Below are 19,909 nucleotides of genomic sequence, written 5' to 3'. Positions count from 1 at the left end.
GCAGCTGGGGACATTTGCTGGTAGTATGGAGTACGGCCTAGTGAGCCTCAAGAGCAGCAACAAGAGGTTAATTAGCCGAGTAGTCCGTTGTTGTGTTTGTGTTTTAAATGACGTCAAGCCGCTGCCGTTTTCTTCCAACTTCGCTAATCCGCTCCGTTTGACACCCAAAGACACTCAATTGACATGCGTTTGACGCCTGGTGACATCGCCAAGAACCACACACTGATCCTTCTGACACTGCCACACTGCCTACCACGCCGAAATCTTGCTTCTCAACCTCGCCGAACAACGACGACCCACATCCTCTCCTGTCAAAAAGCCCGTGAGGCTGTCCAAAACCTAATAATCTCATCCCATCATACTCAGACGTCGCCCATCCAACGCCACGAGAGCTGCTTCAATGCCAATCATGGCCCACCAGGAGAACCTGCGGTGCAAAGAGCTAGAATCCATGAAGGCTAATACCTCGAAACAGCTGGAAGAAAACATCTGGGTAGGAAGGGCAGCTCTTTTCTGTTTGTTGCTGATGTCGCTCTTCTTTGGTACCCTTCATGTTGTGATGATCTCCCGGCCTCGTTCATGACAGATGTCGTGCCACAGACGACCACCAATCACATACCCCCTTCGGAGCCTTCTACCGGCTATGGACTCATGAGAAAAAGCCGTTGGCGCTGCATGGGCCTCCCTCTGGCTTTCTCGCTACTTTCATACAGCCTGGGGTTGACGGTCGAAAGTGTCCGAGCACGTTGTCCGGAAGGCGTCAGAAAGCTCGGTAACAGATGCGTTGCTGACCCTCTTGTTGATACTGGTCAAGGAGACAACCACCGATGATACTGTCATGAGGCGAAATGGTGGATATGCGAGATTACTTCGAATCTACAGGTAGGTGCACAGGCTTCGATACCCTGCGGCGAATCTTCAACCCTATCAGTCAAGATCGATAGCCTGTTGCTGGCGGTCAGTCGTGTGGATAGCATGAGGTGTATAAAGCGTCTCATTCTACCCAACTTGGTCTCTCCTCCATCACCAACCTTCAGTTTAGTTACTAACCACAGTCACTCGTTCTTGTTTCTTTTCCTTTTGCATCCGACCCGAAGTCACTCTTTTCACCACCATGAAGTGGTCAAACTCGGTGGCCAACAAGGCTGCCTTGGCCCTCCTTGCGGCTGACAAAGCTGTCGGAGATGTCTTGACCGTCATCGAGCCTTGCCCCAGTGCTACCAGCCTTACGATTCCACCCATCACCGTCACCGCTCAATATCAGCCTGTGTCTACCTGTGAACCTACGACTGCTTGCGTCAAGGGAACATGTGCGACACTCTATCCCTTGACGACTTTCCCGTACGTTTCTACCGTGGTCCCTTTCGCCTGGAACGGTACCACTACGCAACTTACCACTGTCACCGATATTGCTCAACCTTTCAGAGCTTCTGAGTACCTAGAAACACTTACCCAGGTCACGGCTGCCCCCTCGATCGACAAACGAAGCTGGGTTGATTGGTTCGACAAGAAACGCCCAACTTCTAAGAGCACTACCGTCTATGAGACTGTGACGAGACGCGCCATGGCACCATACAAGGACGTTGGCCCACTCGCCATTCCTGGCTGGGAAGGGAGTGGTCTCTGTGCGAAGTGCGAGGACAAGACTGGCGGCGGTCGTTCTCAACTTCTGGACGTCGTCGAGTGCCGATCAGGTGTCGACGCTGCAGGAAAATCGTACGAAGAGTGTGTCGAATGGTACGAGACATTGATTGAGCGCCCTGCACCCACTTCGAAAGTCACTGCCGAAGCACTCTGCTCCAGCAAAGGCAAGATCCCCCATGCCGGCGTTTACACCTGGACATTCCCTCAAATTGCCCCTCCTGTTACGATCACTGCACCTCCTACGACTGTCACCGTCACTGTCAACGGCCGACCATCGATGCATGTTATCCCAAAACAGGTGAATGTTGTCTCTGGCCAGGCGTGGAATGCTTATGTCACGAAATCGTTCTCCGGCCCCACTACATTCAACTTCAACGTCTATATCACAAAGATCATCATCATCAACGTTCCACATATTACCCAACCCGCCTCCAAAACCCGCAATGTTCCTGTTCCAACAGGCAAAGGCAACAAAGGAGGAAACTGGTGGCCATTGCCAGAGCAAGATCAAGAAGAAGACGCTGGTCAAGCCTGGGAGGACTGGAACTCCGCAACCTCAAGCTCATCTACCGGCGGTCCCATTGGCCAAAGCACCACCTCGTCATGGAGATGGTCTTCCTCAATCACCACAACCTCAACCTCATCCTCGGCAACCGGCGGACCCATTGGTGCCAGCACGAGCTCGAGCTCATCCTCCTCTTCATCTTCATCGGGTACTGTTGGACCTATTGGCGCCTCGACATCTCCTTCCAGCACGTCCTCTATGATGTCTTCTAGCAGTTCGTCGTCAACATCGTCCATGATGGCCGCCAGCAGCTCGTCCAGCTCATCTAGTACATCCAGTACATCCTCCATGATGGCCGCCAGCAGCTCATCTAGCTCGTCCAGCACATCCTCCATGATGTCCTCCAGCAGCTCGTCGTCGTCCACCTCTTCCATGATGGCCGCCAGCAGTTCATCCTCTTCATCCAGCAGCACATCCGCCTTTGCTACCACTACCTCCATCACCGCTACTGGAACCGGCTTCTACCTACAGATCAGTGCTACCGCTGTCGCCAAGCATCGAAGACAACTCGTCGTCCGGTATCTGGGATTCGACGAGAACGACAATGGAATCGTCGTTGACGACGAGGCGTCCGCTACCCTCGTCTTCCAGGGCACTAGCAGCGCTCTCCTCTCCGCAGATGGCGAATTCCTTGGTACTGAGGAGCGAGACACTTCCTTTGTGCGACTTTTGGCAAATCTCCCCGCTGGTTTCCGCCGTTGGACGTTTGTCGACTCCATGGCTCAGTTGCAGGGTACCTCAGGCTTTTGCTTGGGTGTTAACGGCGTCGTCAGTGCTTATGTGGCTCCTGACACCTGCGATAACCCCATCGTTCTCATCCGACAACGTAAGTTTGATGTTGTGCTGATCGAATCTTTTTCTGACTGAGTTTTAGCTCCAACAAGCTCTACGAGCACATCATCCACCTCTGCAACCAGCACCTCGTCCTCCACTTCAAGCAATGGCGGTGCAACAACAACAACAACAACTGCCGCCGAGACTTCTACCACTACAACTTCAACCGCCGGTGGTGCGTCTTCTTCGTCCGCAAGCTCGTCGAGTTCATCAGTCGGTCCTATCGACAGCTCCACCTCGTCCTCTTTCCCTACTACTTCTGCGGCGTCGACCTCATCCTTGACAACAATCACGTCAACCACCAGCTCGGCTCCAGCCACCACAACCACAGGTGCTCCTCTGTGCAACATCAATGCAAATATCTGTCTGGATTCGGACCTGATCACGGCCAACATTGTTGCCACTCAAGACTGCCCACTCCTTGGCGGCCTCACGTGTACTATCAATGATTTGTTGAGTCTCGTACCTGAGCTGCTCGGCGGAAACCCTGACGTGGCTTCGGTCCTCATTGCGAACAACCAGATCCTCGGCTTGAGCATCACTCCCGAAGAACTTCAGACTGCCATCAATGCCGGAGAGTTGAACACTGTGTGCACAGCATTGGAAACCGTCAGCGTCGTCATCGATGATCCCACTTGCCCAGCCAATCCAACTTTCAGCACCTCAACTACTTTCGCCACCTCCACAAGCAGTTCTTCGGCAGGCAACGGTGCCAGCACTACCACCGCCAATGCACCTACCACCACCAGCGCCGCCACGACCACTGCCGGCAATGGAGCTACGACCACAACCGGTGGCGCCGCAAGCTCTACCACTTCTGCCGGTAGCTCTCCCACGTGTGGCGTACAGGTTGAGCTCTGCGCCGGCCAGACACTCCAAGACGTTGGATTGAACGAAGTCGCCTGCGACAGTGGCATTGCTGGTGTTGTTTGCTCCCTTGCGCAGACCCTAGAAGCTGCTACCAACGCCTGCGTCGGTAACTGTCAGATCGTTGGACGGACTGGTGAAGTGGGTCTCAACCTTGATCCTCTGACTGGCATTGAGTCCATCCAATCCGTTCAAGCTGCCGTCGCTGACTATCCCAACTGTCAACCTGGTGGGCCTACCGTTACCTTGAGCGAGCCGACCTGCCCGCTCTCATTGTTCAAGCGTACCACTCGAAACCATCGTTTCGCCCGGTTTTAGAAGGGAGGACGTGATGCCTTGTTGTTGCTCCGCAGTTCACTATCATTTGACTTCTTTTGCTTAGGTTTACTTCAACCTTAGCTTTAATTCTAGATATCCAATGGAATCTTGTTTCATTTCATGATTACTTGCACTATGTTGATTCTCGCGGTTCTTGACATAGCACTCCGAAGACGTGACTAGAAGTTCTTGTACTTTGGTATATTGGTAAAAATGCTTCTCCAGACTATCCGCACCATCCGCCCATAGGTGCCCCGAGTATGACTCCGAGCTTACCGATGCTACTGACACATCCCTCCAACATAAAACCGTGGTATACCTTCAACAAACCCGTAAATACTTGTGAGTGTTTTCCTCGCCATGACAATGATCGGAGCGCCCGTCAAGTAATCATTGCATCCATCAGTTTGGCGGTCTCGGCGCCAGTTTCTGGCCGTTGGAAATGACGTTTGTGATTCAAGTGCGGCCGTGGGGACTCGACTTTAGCGACGTTCTTGTCCAAGTTTCCGTCGATCGGCTACGACTGCTAGGGCAGGGGAAAGTCAAGTTGATAAGCTGAGTAAGGAAGGCCGACTTGGAGGTGTAGAGTCGGATGTGGTAGGACTATCGGATGATATAGCGTAGGTCTTTACTATATTGACTTAGGTAATATTGACTTAGGTAATATTGACTTAATTTAGCTAGTTATATAAGCGTTAAACTAAAGTAAATAAATGATTTACTATAACTATAAAACTATATCGCTAATAGCGAACTTATAGATAAGTTATAAATAATATAAAGTACTAGTAGTGTTACCGCTAACTAGAACCTAGCCAAGACTTACCCGATTAGTGCTAAGCCCGTATATATACTGCTGTCTCACCGTAGGCTATTAGCCTTCAACGCCTCTTCAATAGTCCTAGGAATTTTACTCTTATAGTAGAGGACTACTAGAAGCTACTATCTATCGTTGTTATCGTACCTATTGCGCGGCTTACACCTAATCGGTTCCGCTAAGGCACTCTTATAGGAAATAAAGAGCAATTTATAGTGCTGATTTAAAGTTAAGTAGATAAGCCGTTATATATCTAGATATATAGTTATATATTCTAGGTTATAACCACAAAAACGCGAACGGCTATAGAGATCTTCGTTATATACGAGCGCGATAGAAAGCTAATAATACTACCTAAGTACAAGATTCGTCAATATATATCGGAGCTTAAGGCGTAGGGAGTTGTCAGGAATACACCCAGGCCTTCCAGACAAGTCAACGGGCTTCCGCATGCGAGTCCTAGGCGACCCGGCACTTAGACTCGATGGAATGCCGAGCGTTAGGCCACCTATCCAACTCGGTAGATATAGTCATGCGACTCGCATAAGGAGAGCTTACTCTCCTTGTACTTAGAGTCCTGTAGAGACTGAAGGTCAGGATCATCTAATACTGATAAACGAAACCATTTATTATCGCACTCTGCCTATTCTCATTAGGCGTTCCTTACAGGAGTCTACTTTTGCCGTGAAGGTCTTGGGCATACCGGGGAGATTCTTGCGCTTCCCAGAGAGGCGACACCACCACTTTTCCAACCGGCACACATTGTCACTGACAAGCGCCTCCCGAAAATTCTACGTCGACCGCCATAACTGGTAAGTCTGGAGCTTGGTGAGATTTCTCAGCTTACTTTTCGGCGTCTCGGGCTTCATCCACTTCCCTCCCCAGGGGAGGAGTTTCGTCCAGAATGTGAATACCTTCCTCAGAATTTGCGTGCACAACTGATTTCGCCCTTATAGCAGGACCCCAGATCATGCACGCGATGATACCCGTATAAGCCACAACAACAAATATTGCCATCATGCCGAAGGCCCAATTGACGCCAACTGCCGCAATCCAATAATCCAAGAAGAAGGGAATAGAGAGGGCGAAACAGGTTCGGTAAAAGTTCATTGCAGCTGCGACTTCATTGGCGTAGGCTGGCGTCAATGCTTCGACAACATAGTTTAGCAGAGGGGAGATTGCTGAGATTGCGCCAAAGTTGGATAGGAAGACGCCTAGGGCGAGGACCATATAGTGCCAGTGGAAGTATAAGGAACCGCCGAAAAGTCCAACACCGAGGGGGAAGCAGACCAGGAGCGGCAACCATGTAGAGTGGAGACGATACTCGGGCTTCCAGACTCCGCCGTTACGGGCACAGATAGCTAGCGGGAGCCGATCTCCGATAAAGAGACCGTATGCTTGAGCTAGAAAGGCGCTAACCCAGAGGACGAACGTAACTATTGCGGGTATGAGTCGCAGCAAAAAAGATGCTAGAGGATAGGAAGAACTCACAGGAAGCATTTCGGTCGGCCGAAAAGCCATATCCACCATCCTCGACCGGTTCCTGCAAAAAGATGGACAGCAAAGTGTTAATGCCAATTCCAAAGCCGTAGAAAATCAGCATATTGCCTCCAACTATAATGGATACTGGACAGAATGCGACGCGGAACGTAAGCGTCCATGACTTGAATAACTCTGCCGGTGACCTCTTGGCCGTCATAGGCTTGGTGAAGAAATAGGTGGCCAGCCTACGCTGGACCAACCCTTTAGGGGGAGTCGGGACCGGTAGCTGGCCTGGACGAGACCAGTTCGTCTCGTCTAGGAAGAGCACACACAATAGTGCGAGAACAGCCTCGAGTCCCACGTTGTACCAAAACTGTACGGTCCAGCTAACGCGCTGGACAATATAGCCCGAGAATGTGGAGCAGCAAATCCCTCCTATCAAAATGGAGGAGGTATAGACTGCAAAGCACTTGCCCCGATCGTGCAAGAAGAAAATTTCAACGATGAAGTTTGCGCCGACTATAGAAGACGGGGATAGATCAGTTAGTAACCGATCAAGAGAAGATGCCAGGTGTGTCGGAATGCAGACTCACCGGTCAAGGGCGCGGATCCGAAGAGACCTGCAAAGCCGCGCGACCAGACGAACGGAACGTAGTCGTTCTTTCCCGTCATACACGCCGACCAGATGTTCGCCCCCATGGTCAAGACCATGCTCCAGAACATGATGGCGGCCTTGCCATAACGAGTGGCCAGCGGGGTCCAAACAAATGGTCCAAACGTAAGACCGGCAATCGCCGCAGATAACTGGATCGTTCGATTCAGTATGTAGATTATCCTGCAAGCTCTTGCATTTGACTTACGCTGTACGAGATCTCAATAGGTGTCTTCCCATATTCAGTGGCCTGGTAGAAAAAGCCGGAAGCGTTGGCAAGCGCCTGCAGTAGACCGGCGAAAGCAATGAAGCACACGATCATGAACGTAGTGGCTTTCTTCGCGGAAGACCAATTCTGGAAATCCATTGTCAGGTCATATAGAGCCCATAGATGACTGGGGCTTCTCGTATGCAAGGACTCACCAAAGGATCACGAGGATCGTCCGAGGGTTGAGGAACAAGAACAACGCCTTGAGCATTGTGCTTCTGGTGCGTGGCAGACGTGGTTACGCTATCCTCAACAACAACTTCGCCGCTGTAGTGCTCCACCTCGTTAAAGTCCTTATCACCCATTGTGTTGATCCTTGTGAAGGCGAAGGAGCTGACAAAACTTTGAAAATAAAGATCCAGGGTTAGTCGGACTTGATGGAGAGAGCGCAGAAAGCAGATGAGATTTTTGGAGGGTGGGACAGGCTCCTTGATATGGAAGCTCAGATCTCCGGGGACTCCGGGTTTAGCTCTTGTACGGGGGGGCGGGGTCGGATGCACGTCCAGCTAGTGTGGCGTCGGTGACCCGCAACCCGAGAAACGATGACCATGGGGACGGTGGGCAACATGCCGGCGACCGCATGGCGGTAGCTTTCCTCTGGAGAAGCGTAAGGGTTGTCTGCATCGAGGGATGGGCCGGGGCACGAGCTTTCACCTGACTTCCAAATCGCCTGAGTCGGTCTCCGACTGCTTTGTTGTACTGCTCCGGTCCACAAACGGCGGCTTGGAAGACGTCCTACACTAACGCCTTTGGACTAGAGTAACTAGAACGTCACTCTATACGGGGTCGTATACCGCACTATTAGATAGCTCTAGGACATTATATGATGATCTTATCAACACGTTTCGTAACACGCCAAACGTACTTGCACCATAACGAGAGCACAACGTGCTCTTTAAATCTCGATCCGTCGTCTTCTTGGGCCTGCTCACTGGCTCACTTATAACAGCAAGCAAAGATAATTGTCCGTAAAGCCTTTGCCATAATGTCCACACAGTATTTCCGCGTTGTTGAACACGTTGTACCATGCCAGCATATTAGACAGTACCCGAGGGCAACCGCAAATGCAGAGGAAGACACTCTCCATATGTCCGTCAAGCAATATATGCCCTTGAGCAATCTGAAGCCTCAGTATGGCGATGTCACAATTATCGCGGGGCATGCGAATGGGTTTCCCAAGGTATGACATTTTACCTTGCGCGCTTTTCGAAGGGTAGGCGACCATGCACCTGACCAGACCCCAGGAGGTGTACGAGCCCTTATGGGACGAAATATTGCATCTTGCAGAAGCCGCGGGCTTTGGCATTCGAGGCATCTGGATTGCCGACGTTGCACAACAAGGGCAAAGTGGGGTTCTGAACGAAGACAAATTAGGGAATGACCGTGAGTCTGAGATAAGAGGACTACTTTTTCGGCAAGCTCTGACTTGGAGTAGCCTCGTGGTTCGACCATCCTCGTGATTTGCTACATATGATCAACGTTTTTAGGGACCAGATGCCTCGCCCCATCGTGGGAATAGGTCACAGCATGGGAGGAAACCACCTGACGAACTTATCGCTCCTGCATCCACGACTGCTGGAGACACTGGTTCTCATTGATCCGGTCATATCGCGACAGAATTCCAAGAAGAATGAGTTTTTCGCCGCAAGAGCCTCGGCGAAGCGGCGTGATCGCTGGGAGTCTCGTGAAAGCGCGCTAAACGCTTTCAGAAAGAACAAATTCTACCAGAAATGGGAGCCAAGACTCCTGGACCTGTGGGTGAAGTACGGACTCCGGGAGCTTCCAACCCTTTTATATCCCAATTCGGCGTCCCAAGGCGAGGTAACGTTGACCACTACCAAATTTCAGGAAGTGGCAACCTTCTTGCGATTGGGGATTGTAGCCGACGAGACATCAGGACCATCCCGTCATGAAACACGCCGCACGCGTCCAGATCTGACTCCGACAGACGATCCAAGTATACCCTTTTATCGGCCTGAACCGGTGATCACATTCAACAACCTACCATATCTGAGACCTTCGGTTCTGTACATATTTGGGGAACGATCTTCTCTTTCCATGGCCCAACTTCGAGCCGAGAAGCTAGCGGTCACCGGAGTGGGCATTGGTGGCAGTGGAGGCCATCCAGAAGGTCGGGTCGAGGAGGTACTCATCCACGACGCGGGCCATCTGATCCCCATGGAGAAGGTGGTTGAGACAGCAGAACATACAGTCAGGTGGCTTGGGACAGAATTGGCTCGCTGGAAGCAAGAGGACACTCGAGAGAAAGAAGAGTGGGCGAGTTACTTCGGGCAGAAAAAAGGGGTGCCGAGCCCCGAGTATCTGAAGCATATGCTAGACCCAGACAACTTGGCCGAGAAAGCTAAGCTGTAGAATTTCCCTACCTCAGGAAAACACCTCCTTTTTTAATGCTAATAAACTAAAATGCAAGCCCTTAACCCTATGTCGATTTGCGCCATCACCGTGGGGAAACGCATCTTCTGGCAATGTCCAAGGAAGAGGTTGATTTTCATTGGGTGTTGGTCAAGGCTGTCTCTTCGGCCTCCGGAGGCGGTACAGGACCAATAAAGTGCGGAGTCAGGTGGGCCTCAGGATACTTCGTCGTCCGACAAACGCCGTCACTTGATCACACCTCACAATGAGGAGGTGCGACTTACGGGCCGGACCCTTTGGTCGTAGGTAGGTTTGGAAGCACTGAGTTGCAAGCAGATACCGAGGTGCTCAATTATTTCATAAAAGAAATTTTGAATTGACTTAAGATATTGCCTGTCGAGGTGTTTTGTGGTACTCTCGACTGTTTTGTCTCCTTTTCGTCTCAGCCGGCTCAGGTTCTCAACGTCTTAAAGCCGCGTCCATAACCCATATCTGAGCCAGCATGGCTGATCTTCGTTTTGATGGTCAAACAGTCGTTGTGACTGGGGCTGGACAAGGCCTTGGTAAAGCCTACGCGTTATACTACGCCTCGCGAGGTGCCAACGTCGTAGTAAATGACTTGGGGTCGACGGTTAAAGGCGTTGGCCAGGATGGCAAGGTACTCTCTTCTATGTCCAGCCTCATCGGCAATACTAACATGCCGGTGGCAGATCGCTGACTCAGTCGTTAAAGTAATAAGAGCTGCTGGCGGGAATGCCGTCGCTTCTTACGAGTCCGTCCAGAACGGCGATAAAATCATTCAGACAGCGAATGACCAATTCGGACGTGTTGACATTCTGGTAAATAACGCTGGTATACTCAGAGATGTCAGCTTCAAGAACATGAAGGAGGACGACTGGAATGCCGTTTTGAGTGTGCACTTAGATGGGGCTTACCGGACGACTCGTGCTGCCTGGCCTCACTTTCGAAAGCAGAGGTTTGGCAGGATCATCAACACCACCTCGCCTACTGGGCTGTTCGGAAACTTTGGACAGGTGAACTACGGTGCAGCCAAGATGGCCTTGGTCGGATTAACGGAGGCACTGGCAAAAGAGGGAGAAAAGTACAACATTACCTGCAATGTCGTGTCGCCCATGGCCGCTAGTCGGATGACGGCGACTGTCATGAAAACGCAAGATGGGGAAAAGAGCCCCTTCGATCCTGCCGCGGTGGTGCCGCTTGTTGCCTTCCTCACACACAAATCTTGTTCAGAGACTGGCGCTATTTTCGATGCAGGTGCAGGACACTTCTCAAAGATCCGTTGGCAACGCTCTCGTGGTGCTTTGCTGCGCCCGGATTCTAGCTACACGCCCGGCGCAATCTTGGCCAAGTGGGCTGATGTGCACGACTGGAAGCAAGCAGAAGCTCCGCGGGGTCCTCCCAATCTGTTGGAAATACTTGAGCAAGGATCTAAGCTGGGTCAGAATTCCTCCTCCGGAGAGCCAGATTACTCAGGCAAAGTTGTTGTTGTCACAGGCGCGGGTGCAGGGTGAGTACTCCCAGCCTTACTTATGAAATAGCGTACTGACTGATCTTTACAGTATTGGCCGCGCTTACGCTTTGTACTTTGCTGGACTGGGAGCAAGTGTCGTGGCTAATGACTTAGCGAATGTCGATGACACTGTCAACGTCATTAAGCTAAGTGGTGGAATGGCTGTTGCTAGCAACGTCTCCGTCTTGGACGGCCCAGCCCTTATAAGGACAGCCCTGGATGCTTTTGGCAAGGTCGACGTCCTGGTCAACAATGCCGGTATACTCAGAGACAAGTCTTTCCACAATATCTCAGACAAACAGTGGAAAGACGTCGTCGACGTTCATTTGCATGGCACTTACTCCTGCATCAAAGCGGCCTGGCCTGTTATGTCGGGACAAAAATATGGCAGAATCATCAACACCACAAGCCCGAGTGGCATCTACGGGTCGTTCGGCCAAGCGAACTATTCTGCGGCGGTAAGCTCTGACAAATCCTGTTCACTTTGTTTCTTATGCTGAGGTTTTGATATCCGCAGAAAGCTGGTATCATTGGCATGACCAGGTCGCTTGCCATAGAGGGACAGAAAAACAATATCCTTGTGAATGCCATAGCTCCTACAGCTGGCACGCAGATGACTGCAACGATTATGCCGCCTGAGGTCCTTGAGAAGCTCAAGCCGGAGTACATCTGCCCGCTGGTTGCTCTCCTTGGCTCCGAAAAAGCCCCTTCGACGGGTTCCATTTTCGAAGCCGGCTGTGGATGGCAAGCAGAGCTTCGATGGCAACGGAGTGGAGGTATCACCTTCTCGGACCGCTCGAAACTAACTGCGGAGGCCATCGCGAAAGACTTCGCTAGCCTAATCAACTTCGATGATGGTCGCGCAAATTATCCGAGCTCTCAAGCCGATGCTCGGAAGAACGTGTCGGCGAATACTCTGCCAATATCAGAGGCGGCCACGCAGCACGAAAATAAATGGCTAGCTGCTATTGAGAAAGCTATGGCCGCAACTCCACAATCCACTCCGTTCGACTACGACAAGCGTGATACGATCCTCTACAACCTATCAGTAGGCGCAAAACGCCACCAAGGCGAATTCGTGTTCGAAGGAGATCCAAACTTTCAGCTCATACCCACCTACGGTGTCATTCCCTACTTCGGGGCCAAACGACCTTTCGAGGTTGGTGAGATTGTGCCAAATTTCAAGCCCGTGAGACTATTACACGGTGAACAGTATTTGGAAATCAGAAAGTGGCCTCCTCCTGTCGAGGCTAAGACTGTCTCTGAAAAGCGGCTCTTGGAAGTTATAGACAAAGGAAACGCTGCTCTTGTCGTCACGGGGACAGTCACAAAGGACGCCACAACCGGGGAAGACTTGTTTTATAATGAGGAGACGGTCTTCATTCGTGGCTCCGGTGGGTTTGGCGGACCCAAAAAGGGCAAGGACCGTGGCCCTGCGACCACCACGTACACAGCGCCAGCAAGAGCACCAGATGCCGTCTTCGAAGATAAAACTAGCGAAGAGCAAGCCGCCTGGTATCGACTCAATGGAGACTGGAACCCTTTGCATGTTGATTTCGCGTCAGCCAAAAAGGGCGGGTTCGACTTTCCAATTCTTCACGGGCTCTGTTCGCTGGGAATCACTGGCCGCCGGATCGCAGAAAAATACCGGCCGATCAAAAATATCAAGGTCCGTTTCACTGGAGTTGTGATCCCTGGGCAAACTTTGAAGGTCGAACTGTGGAAACATAAGTACACCGTCATATTTCAGACAACTGTAGTAGAGACCGGAAAGGCAGTTGTGTCTGGGGCCGCTCAGCTCCGTGATCTCTCGTCGAAGCTGTCGTGAAAGTCTGTGCGAGCAAATTACATGGAGCTTTGGAGCCACAGCGGCCTCGACGGAACCAGCACAAAACGGACGTTACATTGGCTGGATTCCCAAGATCGAATAAAAATATATCATACTGGGGTATGTTGCGGATCTGAAATTTGTTATTGGGAGAGGAGTATAGTGAATTTCCTAGACCAAGCTCTAGTATAGGATGAAGTATTGTGCAGTCGTCTCAAAACGAGGAGCCCAGCATCAGCATGTTGTTGCTTCTGAATCAAAGCGAAGATTCCTTCTTGCCCGTAAGGCAACGGCTCCCGCGCTTCTCGGCACCCGTTGAAGGTGGAGTGTACCACTTTCAGGTGAATGTGCGGTTTGGAGCCTTCTGGCAGTCGCTCGCCGAGGTAGTGGGGAGATCCCGCAGAACGACTTTAGAGCCTCCTAATATAGTATATGTCTTTCATCTTTCCCAACAGTTCGTTCTCTGCCTCGTTGTTAACCAGCGAAAGCCACGTGTCGTGTCATATATCTATTTTCTACTTGGAGATGACTGTAAAAGCAAGGACAGAAGCTGTGATGCGGCAGCTTTCAGAACAACCTATGAATGCGGTGTCCAAGTTGCTGGAGCAACAACCAAATGATATCGTATGTTTGCTAAAACTGTTGATACATGGCTGATCAGCCAGCTCACGTTGTGGATTAGGTGATCACATGCGCTTTGAGGACCCCTCTGACAAAAGCCGGTCGAGGAGGACTGAAGGAGACGCCGATGGACGAGCTATTAGTGCATGTCTTGAAGGTAAAGACCGACATTTCAACAGCTGGTGTGATTCTCTTCCTAACAATGATTTAGTCTATACGGGAGAAGTCGGGCATCGATCCAGCACAGGTGGAAGAAATTTGTGTCGGCAATGTCTTTCGGCCAGAAGCCGGAGGGGCCGCAAGGTGTGCAATGCTTGCTGCCGGTTATCCTCCAACCACGACCTCAAATCATGTCAACCGGATGTGCTCTTCAGGGCTACTGGCAATTCAGAACATCGCAGGGGCAGTCTCCCGCGGTTGCATCGAGATTGGCATCGCAGCTGGATCAGAGAGCATGAGTTTCAACAAGGATGGCCCGCGGAAGCCGGTGAGTGGGCCGATAGGAGCCCTTGAAATCGTCCAGACCGCCATGAAACCTGTCTCGTGGACGTCGGAGAATGTAGCGGCCAGGTTTTCTTTTACCAGAGAAGAGCTCGATGAGTTCGCTGCAGAGTCGTACCAGAAAGCGGAGCGAGCACAAAGGGCTGGTTGGTTCGATGAAGAGATCGTACCCATCACCACGAGATTTACCGATCCAAAGTGCAATACCACGAAGGAAGTGACAATAACCAAGGACGATGGTATCAGATACGGGACGACAAAAGAGTCTCTAAGTTCGATTAAAGCCGCGTTTCCCCAATTTGCCCCCGGTGTCACCACAGCCGGCAACGCTTCTCAGGTCACGGATGGCGCGGCGGCGGTTTTGATGATGAAGAGGTCGACAGCTCTGCGGCTTGGTCAGCCCATCCTAGGCAAGTACGTGCTTTCCACCAGTGTTGGCCTCGATCCAAGCATAATGGGAATCGGCCCCGTTTACTCTATCCCAAAACTGCTGGGAAAGGTGGGCTTGCAACTCGCGGACGTGGATGTGTTTGAGATCAACGAGGCCTTTGCAACTGCAGTGAGTTTCTTCCATCCCCTGGCAACTTGTTCACTGCATATTAATGGCAATTTATCAAGGGGCTCGGTGCAGTGCGACTACTCAACCTCGATAAGGAAAAGCTCAACCCGCGAGGAGGTGCGATGTGAGTGTTTCATCAAGCCATAACAATCATGAACATCTTGTAACAACAAATCACAGAGCCCTGGGTCACCCAGCTGGATGTACGGGAGTTAGACAAGTGGTAACAGCCTTTTCTGAATTGCGTCGTCAGGGGAAGAAGATCGCGGTTACGGCCATGTGCGTGGGCACTGTAAGTATCGAGGTCCCAAGAGCGCGTTTCGTTCTGTCCCTAACAGTGTGCTAGGGAATGAGTATGGCAGGTCTTTTCGTCCTTGAAAATTGATCTTGATGTGGTCTCCTCTATTCACCAGTTCACAAAAACTACCCATGATCTCACAGAATACGAAAGCCGGAATTACTGCTTCTCCTGAACACTCTCGTCTATTTGTCCATGGTCAGATGCTGATTAGCGGGAGTGCACCGCGATCAATAGCGGAGGAAATGAACATGGTCAGGGGATGATCACAATGGTGGGGCCTCTTGTTCTTCTAATGTCTTTGTGTTCGATGCAAGACCGCTAGCATGCCATATCCAGAAGTTTCGAGCGGATCATAGCTTGCTTTGAGAAACAACGACCGAACTGCCCTTCTTCAGACACTCCGCTGCACCAAAGACGAATTCATCCACGATCTCCTTCGCTGTCAATCGCTCATTAACCATGGCAGATGCCTTGCCCATCAATTGAGGGATAGTGGAATCCAACTCGTCCTCAGTCATCGTCTCAGAGTTCTTTTCAAGGTCGTTATTCACCTGCAAAATGTATCAGTATCCAAACTCATTGCACAGCTAAAGCAAAAACAGCTGAAGGCGCAATTGGAGGTGATAAACGTACTGGAATGATGCCCTTGATAGTCAGAGACTTGATCTCAGCCTGTCTCTTCTCCTCCCAGTTGCGAATGTAGTCGTTGTTTCGGACACGTAGAGGCCGACCCGTGAAGATAATCGTGCGAGCGTTGTCATCGAAGCCGGCGGTCCGCACAGCTTCCTGATGATGCTTGGAAGCGCCGGCCTCTTCACAGAGGATGAAGCGCGTCCCTATCCAGACTGCAGAAGCGCCCAGCATCAGTGCAGCTGCTAGAGACTGCCCGTTGAATAGACCACCAGCGGCGATGAGCTGAACAGGCTTGCCGGTGAACTTAGAGGGCGGGGCTTTTGCGAGCAGTTGGGCCACGGCCGGAATGAGAACGGTGGTGGGAATATCGCCCTGAAGCATACTCAGCTTGAAGTTCTGGTAACGCTCGTAAGTTGGTTGCAGGCTTACAGTATGCCCGCCAGCTTCACCACCCGAGGCACAAATCAAGTCGGCTCCAAGGTCGAGACACTTCTGCACATGCTTTACATGGCCCACCATGTTCTGCATTCGCCACTGGTCAGCGACTCCCCCAGAGCCAAGCAGGTCTTTGTCACTTGAAGGTACCACGATGGTCGCACGTAGCGCACCAAGACAGGGCTACTAGGGGCCCGTCAACTTACCATATATAGGACTCCTCCTGCGTGTAATCTGTCAACTACTGCCTGGGGAGGCACACCAACAGCAGAAACTGGACAGCACGGTCAGTTACCAATGCATCGTTCGTGACCATGGCGGCAATACCGAACAGCTTTGCGCCAGACTCGACGATCACGTCAACCAATTCGTTCAATTTACCCTTGGTATAATCCGTGCTAACAAAGAGTTAGTAAACGCTGGCCGGCTTCTGATTGCCTTTCACTCACTTGGTTTTCCTCGCATTACCACCGACCTTTGGCAGAAGTAGATCGACGCCGAAAGGGTGGGTCTTGTCCTGTAGGTACCCCTTGAGCTCATCAATTTGCTCCCTCAGCTGATCGGGCGTGTAGCCGACCTATTAGCCACAGTTAGAGACGCCTTGAGCTTGACCATTGTCCATGATGCGGAAGGCATACACCACCAATAACACCCAATCCACCGGCATTTGTGACTGCCGCGGCCAGCTTCGGACCTGCAGCCACATTCATGCCAGCAAGCAAGACCGGATGTTTGATCTTTAGAAGATCCGTGACCGTTGTCTTGAGCTGCTGAGGAGAAGACATGCTAGCTGTGCTCGAGATGCTTACTCTAGTGATCTGGAAAAAAAATCTCTAGACTTCGTGAAATCGTTCTATGACTTGCTAATGTCATTTTGCACACAGCGATGAGCCTCGGCTGTCGGACTGTGAACTGTGCGTTGCCATATGTCGCTTGCCGGGTCGCTTGCCGGGAGCGCTGATTCGGAAGGACAGGCATCTAGAGATCGTCAAAGGTTTGTCGGCCTCCGACCCTTATTTGGGCGGAGATTCTGTTTTTCCGCGGCATCATTCAACCATGTCGCTGCTTGTCAAACCACCGAGGTCACCGGGATAGCGCCACAAATGATCGAATGCGCACTGTGTGCCTCTTCACTCGACAGTATTGCGCAAACTGAAATTTCGATGTCTTCAGCCCCGTCGATGCCTTTTTGGAAACCCACAGAAAGGGCCAGTAAGAGATCAAAGAAGCCATGAGGTCGCACAATGATTAAGAGCAGTCTGTCATACACCCCGATTGAGCTTTTGGGCATAGCTATGGAGACTTGATCAACATGAATCCTGAATCGCTTCTAGATGGGCCTGGCAACAGCCTCGCCGTTAATCTTATAGAAAACTTGTTTCTGTGTCGCCTATTCAAGGGCTCTCATAACTTGGCTTGACCAGTTTCGATGGTGGCCCAGCTCTTCGCATCAATCGGTTTGTACGTCTGAGCTTCAGAATCGAGCCAGTATTTCCGCATACCACTGTCCGAGGCGTCCGGACTCCAGTCAAGGCTCTTGACACTCTGTTTGGCATGCTTGAAGGTGTCACCCACGGCCGCAAGCTCATTTGTGACGGCCACAAGCCTGGGAAGAGCATAACCTGGCAGACCCATTTTCCGCAAAGCGCGATATAGTCCCTTTATGAACCGCTCCTCGATCTCGCCGCCAGATGAGCCGTCAAGGCTAATGAACGCGGCACCGGTTTGCCCATCGTAGCCCTTGAGCTGCTTTTCAACCACCACGACGTCCAATACATGCTGCATTTCAGATATGAAGGCTCGCACTTCACCTGCACTGACGTTTTCGCCTTTCCATCGAAAAGTGTCGCCTATCCGGTCGACGAAGGTGACCCAGCCGAGTCGATCTTGCCTTAGGAGATCGCCGCTACGTTGCCAAAGGTCGCCCTTCGCAAAAACGTCACGCATGATCTTGGCCTCGGTGGCCTGCGTATTCCCCACGTACTCGGGATACAACGCCATGTTCTTGATCCTGGCGATCACCTCTCCGGGTTCGTTGGGTGCTGCAAACACGCAGTACCCCGTCTTCGGATCCCTGTAGGGCATTTCGTTGTCGTAGTCGAACTTGACGATAAATTGGTCTTTCTCGAGTTGACGTCTGTACACGCCCTGAAACCCGACCTTCCCCGCGCCTCTCCTGCTTCCAAAGTGCTGGTTGTCAAATTTCGCATAACCTTCGGTGGAGCGGTAGAATTCGCGGACCTCGGGTACTCCAAAGCGTTTCATGAATGGCAGCCAGACGTCCTTTTGTAGCCCGTTCCCCATGGCGACAATACACTGATGCTTGCGGTCGTACTCTCCTGGGGGCGCTTTTAGTAAGTACCGACATAGTTCACCGACGTACAAGATTTTCGTCGCACGTGATTGAGAGACATCCTTCCAGAAATTGCGCACCGAAAACTTCCGCGCCAGGCAGAAACACCCCGACGCGCCCACGCTGTAGCACAGTCCGACGAAAAGGGTGGTTCCGTGAAACAAGGGCATGCAGCTGTAGGTGCGCAGGGGAGACAAGTACTTCTTCGGGTTCACTAAATCGTTGGCTAAGACAACAGATCCTCCGGCAAGGCGACCGTTCTTGATGGCGCACGCCTTCGGTTTTCCTGTTGTGCCAGAAGTATAAATCAATAAGCCGAAGTCGTTGGGGCTAGCGCGTGGTGGAATCACTGGAGTCGCTGTTGCTGCGTCGATGATTGGCAGGTCTTTCACGTTGACCGTGTCCGTTGCAACAAACCATGGCACGAAAGAGCCACGGTTTACCGAGTACGTTTCGATGGTCCCGTCAAGAGACTCTGCTGCTCTGGCGGCAAACAGAGCCAAATCTGGAGTGCTGATGATGTGACTCGCTTGTGGCACTTTGATGCAGTGTGCCAAAGTATCATCTGACCGAGGCCAAGGGATATGCTTTCAGCAAGGTTCTTCGACAGGGTATAGGATCAAGCCATAACATACCTCTCAAAGCAGAATTGAGCAAGGCTACCGTAGCGCCCAGCTTCGACAAAGCATACAGACTGAAGACCATTTCCGGGGAATTCGTCATGAACACAGCCACCATATCTTTGTCAACGACGCCGATCGCCCGGTAGCTGAGTGCCAATGCATCCACCTCTAGATTTGGCGTTAGCGATGGCCCCGGAGACATCCAGCATAAGATCCACACGAACCGGTTTTCATGGCAGCATAATTCCATGACCTTCCTCCGAACCAGAAGGCATCTGCCTCGGGAATAGCCAGCTCCAGAGAGTGGTACAGGTTGACACGGTCACCTAGTCGCTCTATACGCTCGCCAAACCATTTTTCTCGTTTCTTGTCCTCCCGGATTCCTCGAATGTCTATGGAAACTCCCAGAGTTGAGTCTAGCAAATATGCTCCCAAAGCTACTGAAGCCGTAGCTGCAGCTATTGGGCCAGCAACTGCTGTAGCCGGCGACATCTTTGTGCAAGGCTGTGTCGACCTTGTGAGATTGACGGACGGAACGGGAACAAATCAAGCACGAACAGCCAAGAAACCAATATGAGAGCAGGGGATTGTGCCGAGCATCCTGCCATCTTGGAAGAGGCAGCTCCGTATTGTATTGTCTCTCCTTTCGAGGAGAACTTACCGAGGTGGTTCTTTGGAACATATCAACGGAACCCGAGCCTCGA

The 19,909-nt window shown here is 51.5% G+C and overlaps 7 protein-coding genes across 7 annotated transcripts; 4 read left to right on the top strand and 3 right to left on the bottom strand.

The window, feature by feature from the left end:
• The first annotated feature begins 847 nt into the window (after window positions 1–847).
• On the top strand, window positions 848–4,349 carry PV05_09293 (uncharacterized protein). The gene is made up of 2 exons (XM_013455619.1): window positions 848–3,035; window positions 3,084–4,349. The coding sequence occupies exons 1-2, from the start codon at window positions 1,115–1,117 to the stop codon at window positions 4,226–4,228; spliced, it is 3,066 nt and encodes a 1,021-aa protein (XP_013311073.1). The 5' UTR covers window positions 848–1,114; the 3' UTR covers window positions 4,229–4,349.
• A 1,539-nt stretch (window positions 4,350–5,888) lies between these two features.
• Window positions 5,889–7,752, bottom strand: PV05_09292 (uncharacterized protein; the record flags this gene model as incomplete). The annotated part of the gene is made up of 5 exons (XM_013455618.1): window positions 5,889–6,481; window positions 6,537–7,046; window positions 7,121–7,331; window positions 7,388–7,534; window positions 7,603–7,752. The coding sequence occupies 5 exons, from the start codon at window positions 7,750–7,752 to the stop codon at window positions 5,889–5,891; spliced, it is 1,611 nt and encodes a 536-aa protein (XP_013311072.1).
• Window positions 7,753–8,432: 680 nt separating this feature from the next.
• Window positions 8,433–9,820, top strand: PV05_09291 (uncharacterized protein; the record flags this gene model as incomplete). Its single annotated transcript, XM_013455617.1, has 3 exons — window positions 8,433–8,627; window positions 8,692–8,830; window positions 8,883–9,820. 3 exons carry the CDS (start codon window positions 8,433–8,435, stop codon window positions 9,818–9,820), a joined length of 1,272 nt encoding a protein of 423 aa, XP_013311071.1.
• Window positions 9,821–10,322: 502 nt separating this feature from the next.
• On the top strand, window positions 10,323–13,179 carry PV05_09290 (uncharacterized protein; the record flags this gene model as incomplete). The annotated part of the gene is made up of 4 exons (XM_013455616.1): window positions 10,323–10,478; window positions 10,531–11,348; window positions 11,401–11,809; window positions 11,869–13,179. The coding sequence occupies 4 exons, from the start codon at window positions 10,323–10,325 to the stop codon at window positions 13,177–13,179; spliced, it is 2,694 nt and encodes an 897-aa protein (XP_013311070.1).
• A 525-nt stretch (window positions 13,180–13,704) lies between these two features.
• PV05_09289 (uncharacterized protein) lies at window positions 13,705–15,245 on the top strand (the record flags this gene model as incomplete). The annotated part of the gene is made up of 6 exons (XM_013455615.1): window positions 13,705–13,803; window positions 13,862–13,957; window positions 14,012–14,860; window positions 14,920–14,984; window positions 15,041–15,152; window positions 15,207–15,245. The coding sequence occupies 6 exons, from the start codon at window positions 13,705–13,707 to the stop codon at window positions 15,243–15,245; spliced, it is 1,260 nt and encodes a 419-aa protein (XP_013311069.1).
• A 266-nt stretch (window positions 15,246–15,511) lies between these two features.
• On the bottom strand, window positions 15,512–17,014 carry PV05_09288 (uncharacterized protein; the record flags this gene model as incomplete). Its single annotated transcript, XM_013455614.1, has 7 exons — window positions 15,512–15,712; window positions 15,795–16,166; window positions 16,224–16,316; window positions 16,436–16,503; window positions 16,557–16,627; window positions 16,679–16,806; window positions 16,868–17,014. The coding sequence occupies 7 exons, from the start codon at window positions 17,012–17,014 to the stop codon at window positions 15,512–15,514; spliced, it is 1,080 nt and encodes a 359-aa protein (XP_013311068.1).
• Window positions 17,015–17,490: 476 nt separating this feature from the next.
• Window positions 17,491–19,697, bottom strand: PV05_09287 (uncharacterized protein; the record flags this gene model as incomplete). Its single annotated transcript, XM_013455613.1, has 3 exons — window positions 17,491–19,147; window positions 19,218–19,373; window positions 19,430–19,697. The coding sequence occupies 3 exons, from the start codon at window positions 19,695–19,697 to the stop codon at window positions 17,634–17,636; spliced, it is 1,938 nt and encodes a 645-aa protein (XP_013311067.1). The 3' UTR covers window positions 17,491–17,633.
• Between the last annotated feature and the right edge of the window lie 212 nt (window positions 19,698–19,909).

Source organism: Exophiala xenobiotica (assembly GCF_000835505.1).
Source record: "Exophiala xenobiotica strain CBS 118157 unplaced genomic scaffold supercont1.6, whole genome shotgun sequence".
Taxonomy (NCBI): Eukaryota; Fungi; Ascomycota; class Eurotiomycetes; order Chaetothyriales; family Herpotrichiellaceae; genus Exophiala; species Exophiala xenobiotica.
This window is presented reverse-complemented; position numbering and strand designations above follow the sequence as displayed.